General features: G+C 43.1%; 1 protein-coding gene across 1 annotated transcript; it reads right to left on the bottom strand.

Moving 5' to 3' along the window:
* Positions 1-12968: 12968 nt before the first annotated feature.
* LOC104608647 (VQ motif-containing protein) lies at positions 12969-14547 on the bottom strand. Its single transcript, XM_010274692.3, has one exon. The coding sequence runs from the start codon at positions 14310-14312 to the stop codon at positions 13320-13322; it is 993 nt and encodes a 330-aa protein (XP_010272994.1). The 5' UTR covers positions 14313-14547; the 3' UTR covers positions 12969-13319.
* Positions 14548-16026: the final 1479 nt, after the last annotated feature.

Here is a 16026-nt window from a genome sequence, read left to right as displayed (position 1 = left end):
TCAACAAATATCATCTAATGCAAAAGAAAGCTGATTGACACATGTAAGAGTAAGGAATTTTAGAAAACTAAATTTAAAGGGAAAATTGATCAATCTTGTGTGTGTTCCAAAAACAAATCAAAACCATGTTGTTTGAAAATAAATTGTTTCTTAAAACCAAAAACATGAAACATGTTTTTGGTTGTGTGTGTGCCTTTTGTTTTCAGAACTGAAACTAAGAGTATGTTCATAAATCTAGTTTTAAAAACATTTTTCATCTAATTATTTAACACCATTTTCCATAAATCATATAATTTCTATACTAGAAATTTATTTTTATTTTAAAAACCAATATTTTGTTGGTTTTAAAAACATTGTATTGTTTTTTGAAACAAAACCAACTTATTTTTCTCTTTGAAAACTGATGAGGGGTAATTTGGTCCTCCAAATTACATCACAACACGTAAATTCCAGTAACACCTTAGTGTTGAGTAATCAGACCACCTCGTTAGGTCGGCTAGTAGCACCTCACCAGGGCCGACCTAAGGTACAACCAACCTAAAGGGCCTCTGAGCAAGGAGCGGCCTACCTCAGGGACTAGTCGAGCCAAGAAAGGTACTATTAACGACCTACAAGGCGTTCTTGCTGACTTATCACATAGATTCGTTACCAGGCCGAGTCCTCTGGAGTATTAACACTCGACCGTTGGGCAACCTACCCGCATCACGCACATCAGAGTCAGTTGGACAGACCTTATCCCTCTGTGTAAATTATATAACCGATGTCACTACTCTTCCTGACTTAGCAGAAATGGCTCTTTGGGAATCTAGGACCCGTTACAGAAGGTCTCTAATCCTTCACACCTATATAAAGGTACCATTCCCCTCAAAAAAGGTACGCGTGATTAACCTCTCACACTCTCTAATCCTCTCAGCATCACAAAGAACTCTTTGCTGACTTAAGCATCGGAGTGCCCACCTTGGGTAAAAGCACCCTAGGCACTTTAACATCTTTCTCTTGCAGAACTACATAGCTTAGCCCGACTTAGCTCAACAAGACTTTGCTTGGCCACTGACGAAGGAAACTTCCAACTCGACGTTCAAGTCACCTACCAAGTGAGAGCTACCAGATTATGCACCATCAATTGGCGTCATATGTGGGAACCGCTACAAAAATCTAAGTTTTCACCTCTCAATACTTTTATAACAAGCATCCATGGCTTCTTCAAGCAAGCAAGCAACCAACAACAATAATAACAACCAGGTCACTAGAGGATAGGACCAGCTCAAACTAATCCCAGATATCCCCTTAGTGACAATAGGACAAATCAATGTACCATTGACTCCGCCAGGCGTCTCTCCTATCCTGAACATGACCTTTCCACCATCTTTGGTGAACGCACCTCCTCTTGCGGTCAAGCCCTCCATGGCTCCTGCTAGAGTCGATGCACACCAGTTCTACGATTTGGTGCAATGCGTCCATGGGATGAGCTCCCAAATGAGGCCTTGGGAAGATAAGTTTTCCACCCTAATAGGGGGGCGACAACAACAACAACAACAGACTTAGCAACAACACAAGCGGCAACAACAATGTCATAATGATGGGTGGAACCCTAACCTGACTCCTAATTAGGCTCCTGGTCAAGTTCACAACCAAGTTCCAGATCAAAACCTAAACCAGCCCTGGTGGAAAGACGAGCTACTGCACCCATTAAAACAGAAATTGCCAGTTCGTCCGAAGGGTCCCGAAGGAGACGCCACAAATGTACTCACCACGCCTCGAAAAAGAGTCAACTCGCTTCGTCTATGAGTGAGATGGATAGAAGAAATGAAAATAAGGAAGCCAGCCAAGTAGGTAACTCAACTAGGTGGCCAATATCTCGCACATCATTGCTGGCCGCCGAGATACTCACAACATTGCGGCCTAAAGACTTCAAGGCCCCCAACCTCAAATCCTACAATGGAACGATAGACCTCGTGGATCAGGTTGATAGTTTCTAGAACTTAATGCAACTGCACGGCTCCACGAAAAGCTATGGTACTCAAGATTGGTACTCAAGATTGGCCCCTGGCTCCATGAAAAGTTGGGATCAGTTCGCTAGTCTATTTATCACTCACTTGGACATCAACAAAAGGTGTCCCAAATCTACGACCTACCTATTGAACGTCATGTAGTGACCAAATGAGACGCTCCACGAGTATATTAAAAGATTCAACCTAGAATGTCTCCAAATCCCCAACCTTAACCCGGTGGTACAACTCACCGCAGCAGTGAACAGTGTCTGCCATCCTGACTTATGCTGGGAGATTGAGCTGAACCCTCCAACTTCTATGGAGAAGTTCCTCGCCAAAGAAGATCAGTTCACAATGGTGGAAGAGGCGTTGGGATCCCGATTAAAGATATCCGGGAAGAGGAAGCAAGCAAAAGACGAAGCAGAAGGAAGCAGCAAACAATGACGAAGGAGTAAGTCGCCAAGGAGAAGTCGATCACCCCGCAGTAGGCGAAGCAAGTCGCCGAGAAGAAAAAGCAAGTCTCTCCAATGGAGTTTAGGATCAGGCGGACGATCCAAAACCTCACTTGTATATAATAGAAACTATACTGCCCTAAATGCGAAAAGGGGCAAAATTTTAATGCATATAAAAACAACTGAATGTGTAAAATGGCCACCCAAGATGAAGGGCGACCCGACAAACAAAAACACAAATAAATATTGTCATTTCCATTGTGACATAGGTTACAACACTAAAAACTGTAGAAACCTGAAAGACGAGATCGAAGAGTTGATTCGTCACAGGTATCTAAGACAATTTATCAAAAGAGAAGAAACAGTCAGATCTACCAAGCACCATAGGGAGGCACCTCAAACAAGTAGGGAGCAGGAAAGAGACTAGCCTCCCTGAGACCTACAACCAGTAGAGCGGCTCATCCATGGAGTCATTAACATGATCGCAGAAGGGTTGATTGTAGCAGGCCGCACAACTTCAACAAGTAGAAGCTCAGTCTTAAATCTTGAACATGATAGTGATAACCCTCCAAAGCACCCTCATAGAGAAGAAGTGATCTACTTCACAGAAGATGATACTCACAACATACAGTACCTGCAAGATGACGCCTTGGTGGTGAAATTAACAATAAATGACTTTGAAGTCAAAAGAATTCTAGTCGACTCAAGGAGCTCGGCCAATATTATCTTCCAAGAAATGTTCGAGCGGATGGAGCTCGACAAAAAGGATCTACAACCAACCGACGTACCCTTGGTTGGCTTCAGAGGAGAAGTAGTCCGACCCCTAGGTCAAGTGAGGGTACCAGTTGTAGCGGACTCATCTCCCAACTTGGTCCGATTTGATCATGATTTCCTTGTGGTTGCAATCCCCTCACCATATAACGCCATCTTGGGGCGACCTATCCTATACACCCTCCTAGCGGTAGTGTCGACCTACCATCTGACAGTAAAATTCCCAATGACTAGAGGCATTGGGGTTATGCAAGGCGACCAACTTGAGTCTTGCAAATGCTACGTAGTAGCGTTGAAGGCTAAAGGAAAAATAGCCATCGATATCGACTTGAAGCCGCCCCCAAAGAACATCGACAAGCGAGCTCGGCCAATGGAAGATATTGTCCTAGTGCCGGTCTCAGAGGACGAGCCGAAGAAGATAGTACAAATAGGAGCTTGCCTCACCGAACCAGTGCGCTCCAATCTAATAAGTTTTTTACTTAATAATCTAGATGTTTTCGCTTGGTCGGCAGCAGAAATACCTAGCATAGACCCCTCCACAATAACTCACAAATTAAATGTTGACCCCTCAGTTAAACCAGTCCAACAAAGGAAAATGAACCTCACCCTAGAAAGATGGAAGATAGTAGATGAGGAAGTAGGGAAGTTACTTACAGTAGACATCGTTAGAGATGTCCAATATTCGAGCTAGATTGCAAACTCAGTACTCGTGAAGAAAACCAATGTCAATGGGTGCATGTGCGTCGACTACACAGACCTTAATAGAGCTTACCCAAAGGATAGCTTTCCACTTCCAAGAATCGACCACCTAGTATATGCAACCTCAGGGTTCAAGATGTTGAATTTCATGGATGCATACTCCAGCTACAACCAAATTTCATTAATGGACCTAGCCAACGAAGAAAAACCACGTTTGTAACTGAGATGGGCTTGTATTGTTACAAAGTCATACCCTTTGGTCTAAAAAACACTGAGGCGACCTTCCAACATCTTGTAAATAATGTTTTTTGGACTTAATTGGAAATGTAGTTGAGTGTTATATAGATGACATGATTGTAAAAACTAAGTTTTCAAATTCTTTAATTTTTGACTTGGATTACATTTTTAACGTTTTAAGGAAGTATAATATGAAACTCAACCCGAACAAATGTGTCTTCGGTGTCACATCAGGAAATTTCCTTGGATACATAGTTAGCCGATGTGGCATCGAGGCCAACCCAGATAAAATCCAGGCAATCCTAAACATGCGACCTCCCAAGTCGATTAAAGAAATACAAAAGTTAACTAGCCGAATAGCCACCTTCAATCGATTTATGACTAAGTTGGTTGGGCGGTGTCTCCCATTATTTTAAGGCCATAAAAAAGAATCAGGATTTTGAATGGACTGAAGAGTTCCAACTCCCCTTTGATGAGCTAAAAAGGTATCTCAATTTGCCATAGTTGTTGACCAAACCTGAGCTCAGGGATAAACTTAAACTCTATCTCTCTACGAGTGATGAGGTAGTCAGCTTGGTCCTAATTAGAGAAGTAGAAAAGGTATAGTGTCCGATTTATTATGTAAGCAAAGTGTTGCACGCTACTAAGACTAAGTACCTAGACATCGAGAAATTGGCCTTCACATTAATGTTAGTAGCCCAAAAGTTAAGACCTTACTTTCAGGCCTACATTGACATCTGAGGCAAATCCTCCAAAAGCCCAAGGTCTTAAGGAGAATTACGAAATAGGAAATCGAACTTAATGAATACGACATCTGGTTTGAGCCATGACAAGCAATCAATGCACAGGTCTTAGTAGATTTTGTTGTCGTGTACATTCAGCTTGCGAACCCTAAAGTTGCCAAGCTAGTAATCACTAGTGTGGTACCTGCCCCAATTCAGGAAGTCCTAGCTTGGGATGAGGAGTCCTAGATCCTTCATGTGGATGACTCGTCCAACCAGTGTAAAAGTGGGGCTAGACTGATCCTCTACAGGCCGAGCGAGGTTATGTTGGAGTACACCCTCCAGTTTGCATTCCGAGCTTTGAACAATGAATGGACAGTATGAGGTCCAGGAACCCACCATGTCGGCCTATTTGGCCAAAGTAAGGGAGCTCCTGCCCAACTTCCACTCTTGGTATATCCAGTAGATACTGAGATCACAAAAAACTGAAGTCGATGCCTTCTCGAGATTGGCCAATGCGATAGACTCTACGAAAAGGACAATCTACATAAAAGACCTGCCACACCCAACCATAGAAATGGTGGTAGAAGAGGTCATCTTTGTGCTAGCAGCAGAGCCAAGTTGGATAGATCCGCTCGTTGACTATCTATGCCATGGGACCCACCGAAAGAGCGCAATGCGGCCTAGAGGGTAGAGCGACAAGCAGCTCGCTATGTGATCGTAGGTGAACAACTATACAAAAGATCATTCATGCTCCCTTACTTGTGCTGCTTAAATCGAGTTGAAGCGAACCAAGTGCTATGGGAGATTCATGAAGGTCTCTACGGAGGACACTTGGGGGGCAGGGCGCTTGCCCAAAAGGCGTTGTGACAAGGTTACTATTGGCCTACATTGAAAGCGGATGCAATTGAGCTAGTGCAAAAGTGCTACAAGTGTTAGTGGCATGCCAACATCCTACGTTAACCCACAACTGACCTAAAATATCTTACCAGCCCATGGCCTTTCGCACAATGGGGGATGGACATGCTTGGTCCCTTTCCACCCGCGACCAGGTAGAGGAAGTTCTTAGTTATGGCGATTGATTATTTCACAAAATGAGTGGAGGCCAAGCCGTAGGTATCTATCATAACTCGAAACATACAAAATTTTTTCTGGAGAAGCATCATCTATAGAATTGAGCTACCTAAGATGCTAATCTTGGACAACGGTAAGCAATTTGAAAACATCATGTTCCAAAACTGGTATGCAGAAATGGGCATACAGCAGAACTTCACTTCGGTTGCTCATCCTGAAGCAAATGGTTAGGCCAAAGTAACGAACAGGGCGATACTCCATGGCCTTAAAGCTCAGCTCTCCCGAGCTAAAGGTTTGTGGGTGGACGAGCTACACAGTGCCCTTTAGGGCTACCGAACCACTATTAAGACGACGACTGGTGAAACACATTTCAACTTAACATATGGAACTGAAGTTATAATCCCAACTGAAATTGAAGTGCCGACCTTATATTCTAAGACATATGACGAGGAGACCAATGAAGATGACCTACAGGCTAATCTCGACTTGGTAGAAGAGGTTTGTGATTTGGCCTACATTCAGATCACATCATATCAACAACGAGTAGCTCGGTACTACAACGCTCGAGTCAAGAGATGCCAATTTGAATTGGCGACGTAGTACTCAAGAAGGTCATGGTACCTGAGCCTGGTGTAGGAAAGCTAGGTTCGAACTGGGAAGGCTCTTATAGAGTATTTAAAGCAATCGGTGAAAACGCATATGGGCTTGAAACACTAGAAGGTAAGTTGGTTACCCCATGCATGGAATATAGACAACTTGAAAAGATATTACTTGTGAAGGAGTTTAGAAGTTCCAAGTTACATCCATGAAATTATAAAATTTTACTAAGTATGAAAGTGAAGCTATTCGTTCCAATGACCTGGGCCGACCTCCCTTCAGCTCGACGGAAATGAAACTTAAGGGATGCCAAATCATTTTTAGCAGTAAGGCATCCAGGCCAACCTCCTAGCAGCTTGGCCAAATGAGACTTAAGGGATGCCAAATCGCTTTCAGCACCCAGGCGAACTTCGCAGCTGCTTAGGCAAATGAAACTTAAGGGATGCCAAATTTCTTTCAGCACATGCCAAATCGCTTTCAACACTAAGGCACCTGGGCCGACCTCCCAGCAGCTCAGCCAAATGAAACTTAAGGGGAACCCCGAATTGCCTCTTTGACTCTAAGGCCCCTAAGCCGAACCACTTCTATGGGCACGTTAGCCAAAGATAGTCCATACAACACAATATCTCAGCAGAATTGAAAAGTACAAAAAGAGACACAACATATACTGAAATAAACTTCATTAAGGTTGTAGAACAAGTGCATCAAAAGAAAAAAACTCCAGGAAACAAGTTTGTAATATCAGAGCGTGCAGGCTCCAAGGAACATCTAACAAGAGTGCGTAGGCTCCCGGAAACATCAGCGGTAAAAGAAGAACATCTAACAGGAACTCGAACTACCTCGATCAACCTATTCATCATCGCCACCCTACAGTTCGTCGTCGACATAATCTGCCTCCTCACCCTCTTCTTCACCGACCTCCTCCTCTTCTTGATCAAGAGTCAAAGGCTCCTTGTTGACTAGCACTACCATCTCATCCAACACATACTTAACGGATAGACGACTAAAGTCGAAGCCAGGTGAAGGGTTTTGAGGTAGCAGCAGCAAAGTTTGAAACCTCTCTTCATAGCGGAAACAATGTTAACAACTTGCTCCTAGGCATATTTAGTCAACAAATGGAAACACTCAACATCTGCCACCTCGGCCCAATGGATGTCTTTAGTATACTTTGTCCGTCGTTCCTCCAACTGGCAATCCAGGGTGGCAATGGTCTCCTTGGCCTCCTCCAGCTGATGCCGCATGTCAACAATCAACTTGGCAAAGCGTTGATGATCCTCCTCAGCGCTGAGCTGAATTCCCTGCATCTGAGTCTACAAGGCGTCCATACTCAATTGCATTTCACGCCTCTCTCTCCGAGCTGAAGTAACTTGATCCAGCAACACCTAGCCCATAATGTTCACCTACCAAAGAAGAAAACACAGAGAGAACAAAGGCAGCAGGACAAGAGAATTAAAATATCAGAGAGGAAAAAGATAAACCTAGAGGATGCACTGAGTCATCCTAGCACCGACCTCAAAAGTGTCCATACCACACTAGCACTACATGTCCTTTAGAAGGAGGATACCTCTCCCCATGCGAAGAGTTACCAGGGGATTAGTAAGGCAGTCAAGTATAGAAACATCAACGTTGGGGACAAATTGGGGTATGTCCAATGTGTAAGGGCCGGCAGGACGTTCCTCTTGGCTGACCTAGAATGAGGAGGTGGCAGGGTCTGTGGGAATCTATCTAGACTCAGTGTACATCGGGTCGTGGGTCTGTGGAGCTAAAATTAAATTCTAAAATAAATGCAAAGGACATGTTGGCTGACCTACCTACATGACTCAGGCCAGCCCGGATAAGCATATACTCGGCTAAGAAATTCTCTACTTAAAATCGCCGACGCACGAGGCGTTGAATGTCAAGATGCAGATCATCGTCAAACTCTACATTGACCTTTTGCCAATCCCTTCGCCATATGGTATCCATATTTCAGTTAGCTCTTTGAGAAAGGAAGAAGTATTTGTTCTTCCATCTTTGACCTTAAAAGGAAAGTCATCCAATAGCTTGTAACCACGAGCGAAGGGCAGGTAAAAACAATAGGGCATGTGGGGGACCTTCTTCATAGTACATAGCCTAAAGAAAATATCTATATCTAGGGGGAAGTTTAGGTGATGACACAAGGAGATCAATCCTACGAGCGTCCGGATAGCATTGAGATGGAGCTGACCTAGAGAAACGACAAAAAATGAAAGCACCACGGGAATAAGCGAAGGAAAATGAAGGAAAATGAATACAGTTGAACTCACTAGGATCTGATACATCATATATAGCTCAAATATTCACTCTCCACTCAACTCGGTATGACCGAATGGGGTTTCCACCTCTTGGGTGTCCACCTCTGCCTCTTGTTGAGACAATGAAGCCTCGGCCTGAGAGCCTTCCTGACCTAGTGATGAGCCATCTCCTCTTACCCAACAGAAATTTAAAGGCCTACCATCAGAATGACCCGAAGATATTGCTACAAGGGAAATAGACTTACCAATTGTCAGGGGACAGAAAGCCGGCATCGACGACAAACAAGCTTCGACAGACGACCAAACGATGGCACTCCAACAGAGCTCTCCTCCAACTGGTCACCCTCTCCCTTAGTGAAAGCTTCAAAACAGTGCGAGTGGGACCCTAGTGGGTACCCCCTATTTATAGCCTACTGGTGGGAAAGATCAACAACCACGGCACAATACTAGCGAGTCGACAACTGAGAAGGTTGCACCGCGTACGGACTATTTGAATTTTGAATTTCCCGGGCCCATCTAATGTGCCCCTTTTAAAATTTTGAAAATTTCGAATTGTGTCGTGGTTCTGCCTGTCCTCGAGCCGGATCAAGTGGGCAAGCCAAGCGACTTACAAGCCAACCAAACAAATTACTATATTGAGAGCTACTCCCTTCGTCAAGCTGACGTTGACTCGGGAGTGGGGGAAATTGGTGAGTGGTAATTTGGTCCTCCAAATTACATCATGACATGTGGCTTCCAAGTGACACCTCAGTGTTGAGTAAGCAAACCACCTCGACAGGTCGGCTAGTAGCACCTCACCAGGGCCGACCTAAGGTACCTCGGCCTGGCCAACTTAAAGGACCTCTGAGGGAGGAGCAACCTACCTCAGGGACTAGCCAAGCCAAGAAAGGTACTATCAGTGACCTACAATGTGTGCTCACTGACTTATCATATAGATCAATTGCCAGACCGAGTCTTCTAGAGTATTAACGCTCGATCGTTGGGCGACCTACCCGCATCATGTGCATCAGAGTCAATTGGACGGACCTTAGCTCTCTGTGCAAATTACATAACCAACGTCACTACTCTCTCCCGACTTAGCGGAAATGACTCTTCGGGAATCTAGGACCCATTACAGAAGGTCTCTAATCCCTCGTACCTATATAAAGGTACCATTCCCCTCAAAGAAAGTACACACGATTAAGCACTTGCACTCTCTAATCCTCTCATCATCCCAAAGAACTTTTTACTGATTTTAGTATCAAAGTGCCCACCCTGGGTAAAAGCAACCCGGGCACTCTAATATCTTTCTCTTGTAGAGCTACATAGCTCGGCCCGACTTCTCTTGGCCAAACTTAACTCAGCCACCGACGAAGGAAACTTCCAACTCGACGTTCGAATCACCTGCCAAGTAAGAGCTGCCTGATCACACACCATCAAAAACAAAAAACAAAATTCAAATATATGTTTTTATTTTATTTTTTTTTTGTTGATGTAACGATTCCAAAACCAAATGAAAACAAAAACATTAATGTTGTAAAATGCCACCTAAGTTTCACTGCACTTAAGTACAGGGTGGCTGTCTATAATTCACCTACCCTTCGTATTAATACAAAATAAATTGGGGTTCAAGTAAAAATAGCCCAAGTCACCGAGTTTTAAGTAGCATGTATAGCTGTATACACATATGTAGTAATATACAAATCGTTAAAGAAAAGACGTTTGACTTGTGATGACAATATTATACATGCATAAAACGCACATATTTTATACGTATTTTGATTGTTTTTATGAATTTGACTTAAGGATGAATATTTCATTTATGTATAATACTGTGTAATAACGAGCAAGCAATGACTAAACAGAAGGTGCGTCTAAACTGCTAGTTGTTACATGATGAAATTGAGTCCCAGAACAGTGCATGCACCAGATTCGTTCTTGCAAATGGTAGGAGTCAACAAAAATAGAACCAGAAACCAAAGGCAAGGCCACTTTGTATATCAAGCTCTTAAGCTGGGCACTTGGCAATTGATATATTCTACCCAATATAAATAAACGAGGGTCCATTTGGTTTACAGTCGGAATTAAAATTAGAATTGAAATCGGAAATTGAAATAATCTATTCCCATAGTTGGTTCAGATAAGAATGAGAATGAAAATAGAAATCAGAAGGAACAAGATTTCATTCCCAGAAGGGGACGAAAGGGCCATTCCCTCAAACAGGGCAGGTGGAATGGGAACAGAATTCCGATTCCATTCAATCAAACAGTTGGAACCACAGACCATTCTAATTCTAATTCCAAACCCCTATTTCCACGAATCAAACAGGGCCTAAATAATCTGATTTTTCCACCTTCAATCATTCATATCCATGTCTCTTAACCTCACTGCAAATTGTTTCACGAATTCACAAAATCCTGAGCAAGTGAAGGGGGCACCGAACTTGGATGGGCATTCAGTTCCTTCAGTAGAAATGAACAAGGAATGGGAGGGTCTCAATCTTCACAACTTACTCAAGAAACACCATTTTTACCATTTGATGGTGGATCAGCTGATAGGATCTGAGTATAAAGACCATTTTTATGACTTTTTTTTTTTCATTTGTCCAATTAGAGTATATTCCCTACAGGTTTAGGAATCTGCTATTTGACATCAATAGCAGTAGCTGTATCAAAATCTCAGAACCAGTTTAACTGGTTCAGTCGGTGGTGGTGTCTAATGGCAACACAAGAAAAACTAAAAAATGACCCTATTTGACATTATCGAATGCTAAACACAAGAAAAACTAAAAAATGACCTTGACTCTGAATTGTCATTTCCCAGTTTGAATGACAAACTCTTCTGGACCAGTGATAGAACCAAAATCACTGGTAATTTTATGTAAAGACTCGGGTAAGTTTCTGAGCAATCAGAATGGAGTATCACGGTGGTTTAAGGTTCTGATGGTACTATACTTGGGACTTGGGAGCTTTGGCCATAGATTCTGAAGTTTGTTTTTTTTTTTTTTCTTTTTGGAACTACAAGTGAACTTCCAGAATACATGCAAACGAGATCTCAACGACCCAACTTTCATTCTTGACCACTAATTTTCTTGGGAAAGCACCGAAGCTGCTAAATATGTTGTTTAATGTGGCTCCTTCTCCCTGCTGAGAAATGGGTAAGCGGGTATACTGTAAGTGAGGAGTCAGAAATCTCCTCTTATTTTTCAATGATTATTAATTCCAGCAGATAAATGGGAAGATTCACAACAGATGCCAAGGGGCCTGAAAGCTGAATGAAATAAAACTTGAGAGGAAGTTCTTCCATTTTTAGGTTGCAGACTGCAAAGTGCAAATTCCTATATGAATCGCTTTCTCTTGTGCCTCCATTGTTCCTCTTGGAAGTTGAAACGTTGTCAGGAGACAGTGAAAACATAATTGGTGAGACCATCAACAACTTGCTTCTCATCTTTTCTAGTTTTGAAACAATAAAAAGGGGGGGTACTGGATGGAAACTAAAGCCATAAAAATTGGTGAAAAACACACTTGCTAGACGTCTCTTTATCTTTTTCCTTTCTCTGCTTTCAATTTTACCAGCAACAATCTTCATTTTGTTGGTACATTTCTGAAAATATTGCATCGTGTGTTTCAAGACATGGGGCTTTCGGAGACAAAGGTGGACAAATGTAGGAGGCCATGTCTGCTGGTGGTCCACAGTGGAACTAGGCAACCTTGCTGCCCTTGACCCATAAATCCATTGCCTGAGAAACCTCAGGTCCTAGACCAGCAGAAGCTATATTTATTAGTTATGATGACAATCAATCAGAGATTCAACCACATAAAATCTCTGTGGTTGGAACCTAATTGAACACTAGTCATTAAAGAGCACCAAAGGGAAAATCTGCTTCTCATGATGATGCAGGACCAGGATTTTTGTGTAAATTAGTAGCAAATTAAGCAAATACTAAACAAACTTTCTTCTATCACATCAGAATAAATCAACCCAGTTTTGCAGCATAATCCTGTTCATTCAAGAAGCTGTTCTATCCATGAAGCTTGAACCCGCCTTGTTTCAGTGCCTATAATCTGTCAAACTTGAAGCAAAATCATCACTCGAGAGAAATAAGAATCCATATACGCCATCTTTCTAAATGTGTCTAATCAGGATCGTTTAGTCAGAAATGTTGAAAAGGTATTCCAAGCAAATGATGAATTCATAAACCAAACACATTGAATACGATTACAAGAAGAATAAATCTAGGGTTAACCTTCTCTCCACCATGTCCAGTAAGAAGAATAAATCTAGGGTTTTTATGTGTTTTAACATTCATTTACAGAACAAATCCATTTTAACCAGTGTTAGATCTCCTTCCCCCCAACAACCGGCAATTTGAATAACCACTTCTCGATGTACAGAAGTAACAAAGACACAGACATGGTACAAATTAAACACAAAAAAAAAAAACAAAGAAAAACAAAGGAAAAGAAAGATGAATACAGACAAAGAAGGCTCACCTTCTTCGCCAGAAACTATGAATTTGAGCCTCTAAAAATCTCTCCACTTAGGACTCGGCACCGGCAACCTTGGCGATGGAGGGAACTGAGGAAACCCTAACTGACCCGCCGTAGGCGAAAATAAAAAAGTTGGCGAAAGTAAAGGGTATGGAGACCGCGGTGACGGAAGTCTTCCAAAAGGCAAAGGTGACAAAGGCATCAGAAACTGCGAAGGAGTCATTGCCGAGGTCGGTGACTGAAGGAGAACCTGTTGTTGCTGCGGCAGTGGCGGAGGCAGGGGGAGCTGCGGTTGTTGTAGCTGCAATGGGCTAGGGTTATTCCAGCGGGGTGAGACAAGCGGCGCCAAAGGGGATAACCCGGAAAATCGCTTTGATTCAGGATCTGTAGCCGATATCGAGCCCTGGAGGTACCTCATGTAAGCAGAGATGGGTGATTCTGCTGCTGCATGGACAGCCGGGAAAGGTGGAAGGGGTGATAGAGGCGATGGTGGCTGCCCATTGTTGGTGGCGATAAAGTTACCGACGTTGTTGAAATTGCCGCTGTTGATGCTGGGGTTGGGGTTTATGGAGGGCAAGGAAGCCGAAGTGGCGGCCATAGGAGCAACGGTGTTGTTTAGCGGATGGGGAGGCCTGGGGCTAACATGCTCAAGCGGGGGAGGGCGTATACGCTGGAGACGGGAGCTTGGGGGTTTGGGCGGGTGGATGGGTGGAGGGGTAGAGAAGCGGTCATGAGCCGGAGAGCCTGTGAGCTTCTGAACTACATCCCTGAAATCGCTTTTGTTGATATTATAAACCGGAGGCTGATTTTGCTGTTGTTGCTGTTGCTGTTGATGTTGTTGCTGCTGGTGCTGGTGATGATGGTGGGAAAGATGATGATCAAGAGGAGGAATTCTTCTGATGAGAGGTTTTGGTGGATCTTTTGATATCTTGTGAGAGATTTTATTGAGATGCTTGAGGTAATGATCTCTGTTATTGTTGCTGCTATTACTGCTAGAGCTTACAAATGATTGACAGCTTTTTTCCATTATAGCTCCTCCTCTATCTTCTCTCCCTCTGGATCTTTTCGATCTTCTCTGCTTGATCTTGTGATGTATCTCTGCTTTTTCTTCTCTCTTTTTTTTTTTTTTTTCTAATTAAAACAAATGGAAGAAGAATTGATTATGTAGACCTCACCATTGATGTTGTTCTTTTACAGTGTTTTAATGCTTTATTAAGTTATATAAAAGGTGAAAAAGCAAAAGAGTGAATCTGGCTGCTTCTTCTCTCTCTGGTTTTTATTTTTTATTTTTTACAGGATTTATTATTAAAAAGATAAGATTAGAAGCAGAGAGACAGAGATAAGGAAGAGAATAGCAGTAGAGGACAAGAGGACACATGACCCGTAAAAGAAGGCATATCGCTCACTAGTCAAAGGAATGCGTTTGAAATACGTCGGCTACTACGAAGATAAAACTAATGTGTAGAGAGGAACACGGGGATCAATGTAGTTCCTCGTATTAGATTCATTAGATCAACGGAGGACTCCCTTTTTATGATTCAGATCTAGATTAACTAGGTGGGGCCCAGTAACCCAGCATAGTAGTAAAAATCCGGTGTCAGTCTGCCTTTACTTTGACGGAAGAGAAGTGGATAGTTTGGCTACAGTCCGTCGCCATGACCGGTCTTACTGTAACTTTTAATACTTGATTTGATTGAGTGATGGAGCTCACACTAGCAAGTAGCAACCGCACAATGATTCTAGTTTGGGTTTATGACGAGAGGATGGAGTAGGAGGAGGGAGAATTGGGATCACCTTCCAACACTCTACGAATTTACGTCCCCACTGCACGTCTCGTTATAAAACCGGGTCCATCAATCATCAAAAAAATGGGACCCATGTATGAAATCTGCGGTGTCAGATGTTGTTGGTAGAGTGTTGGAAGGTATCTTATTGGCAGCTGATTCAGATTCGGAGAGGGAGGGTATCATCGTCTTCTTCGTCTGTCGTCTGCCTTGGTAGTTGTAGGCCGTAAGGCCCGTAACCACACAGAAAGGTATCGATTACGGACTGCGACCTTTGAATTTTGATGCCCTTCCGATGCTGTGGCTGCTCCTGTGCTGACTCCTGAGGGCTGAGCTGAGAGTCATTGATTTGAGCATTTGATGATGTGGATCGTGGAGAAAAAACATGGGGGTCCACTTGATGGCAGGTGACGTGCTGGTATGGGCCTCTGCCTCCGGCTCTAGGGCCCAGTTGTTGTTGCAGTACAACTCGCTGTAAAATACCATGGCCTACTTACACTTTTCTGGATTTACAAAACAATGTATCAGAAAATTCGGGCTAGCTAATCCGACAAGGATGTTTCGATGCTTAAGTCAATACTTATGTTGTGAGTGCGAGATGAATGTTTGAGAGCTTGAGTGCTAGTAAGTAAAATAATATCGTGTACCTTTGTCTTGAGATTTCGAGTTTTTATATACTGGAGTAGTCGCGGGCCTTATGGAAGAGCTCCATGTTCTCCGGGCTATGTAGATAAGGTTGGTTCCGTTTTTGAAAGAGAGCAGTACATTGATAAGGTTTATCGTCTACCTCCGATTTAGACGGAACCAGGATGAGTTCTTATCATGATCTCGAGAAATTCGATATCCATTGGCTCATCGTGACCTCAAGAGATTCGGGATCTGTTGGGGTTATAAGGCGCTTCGGCACATTAACTCCGAGCTGGAACTTCTGTTCTTTAGTCCCGAACTGGACGAGGT

This window comes from Nelumbo nucifera, chromosome 1 (assembly GCF_055504915.1).
Source record: "Nelumbo nucifera cultivar China Antique chromosome 1, China Antique-T2T, whole genome shotgun sequence".
Lineage (NCBI taxonomy): Eukaryota > Viridiplantae > Streptophyta > Magnoliopsida > Proteales > Nelumbonaceae > Nelumbo > Nelumbo nucifera.
Note: the sequence above shows the minus strand (reverse complement) of the source record. Positions and strands in the feature narration are given on the sequence as shown.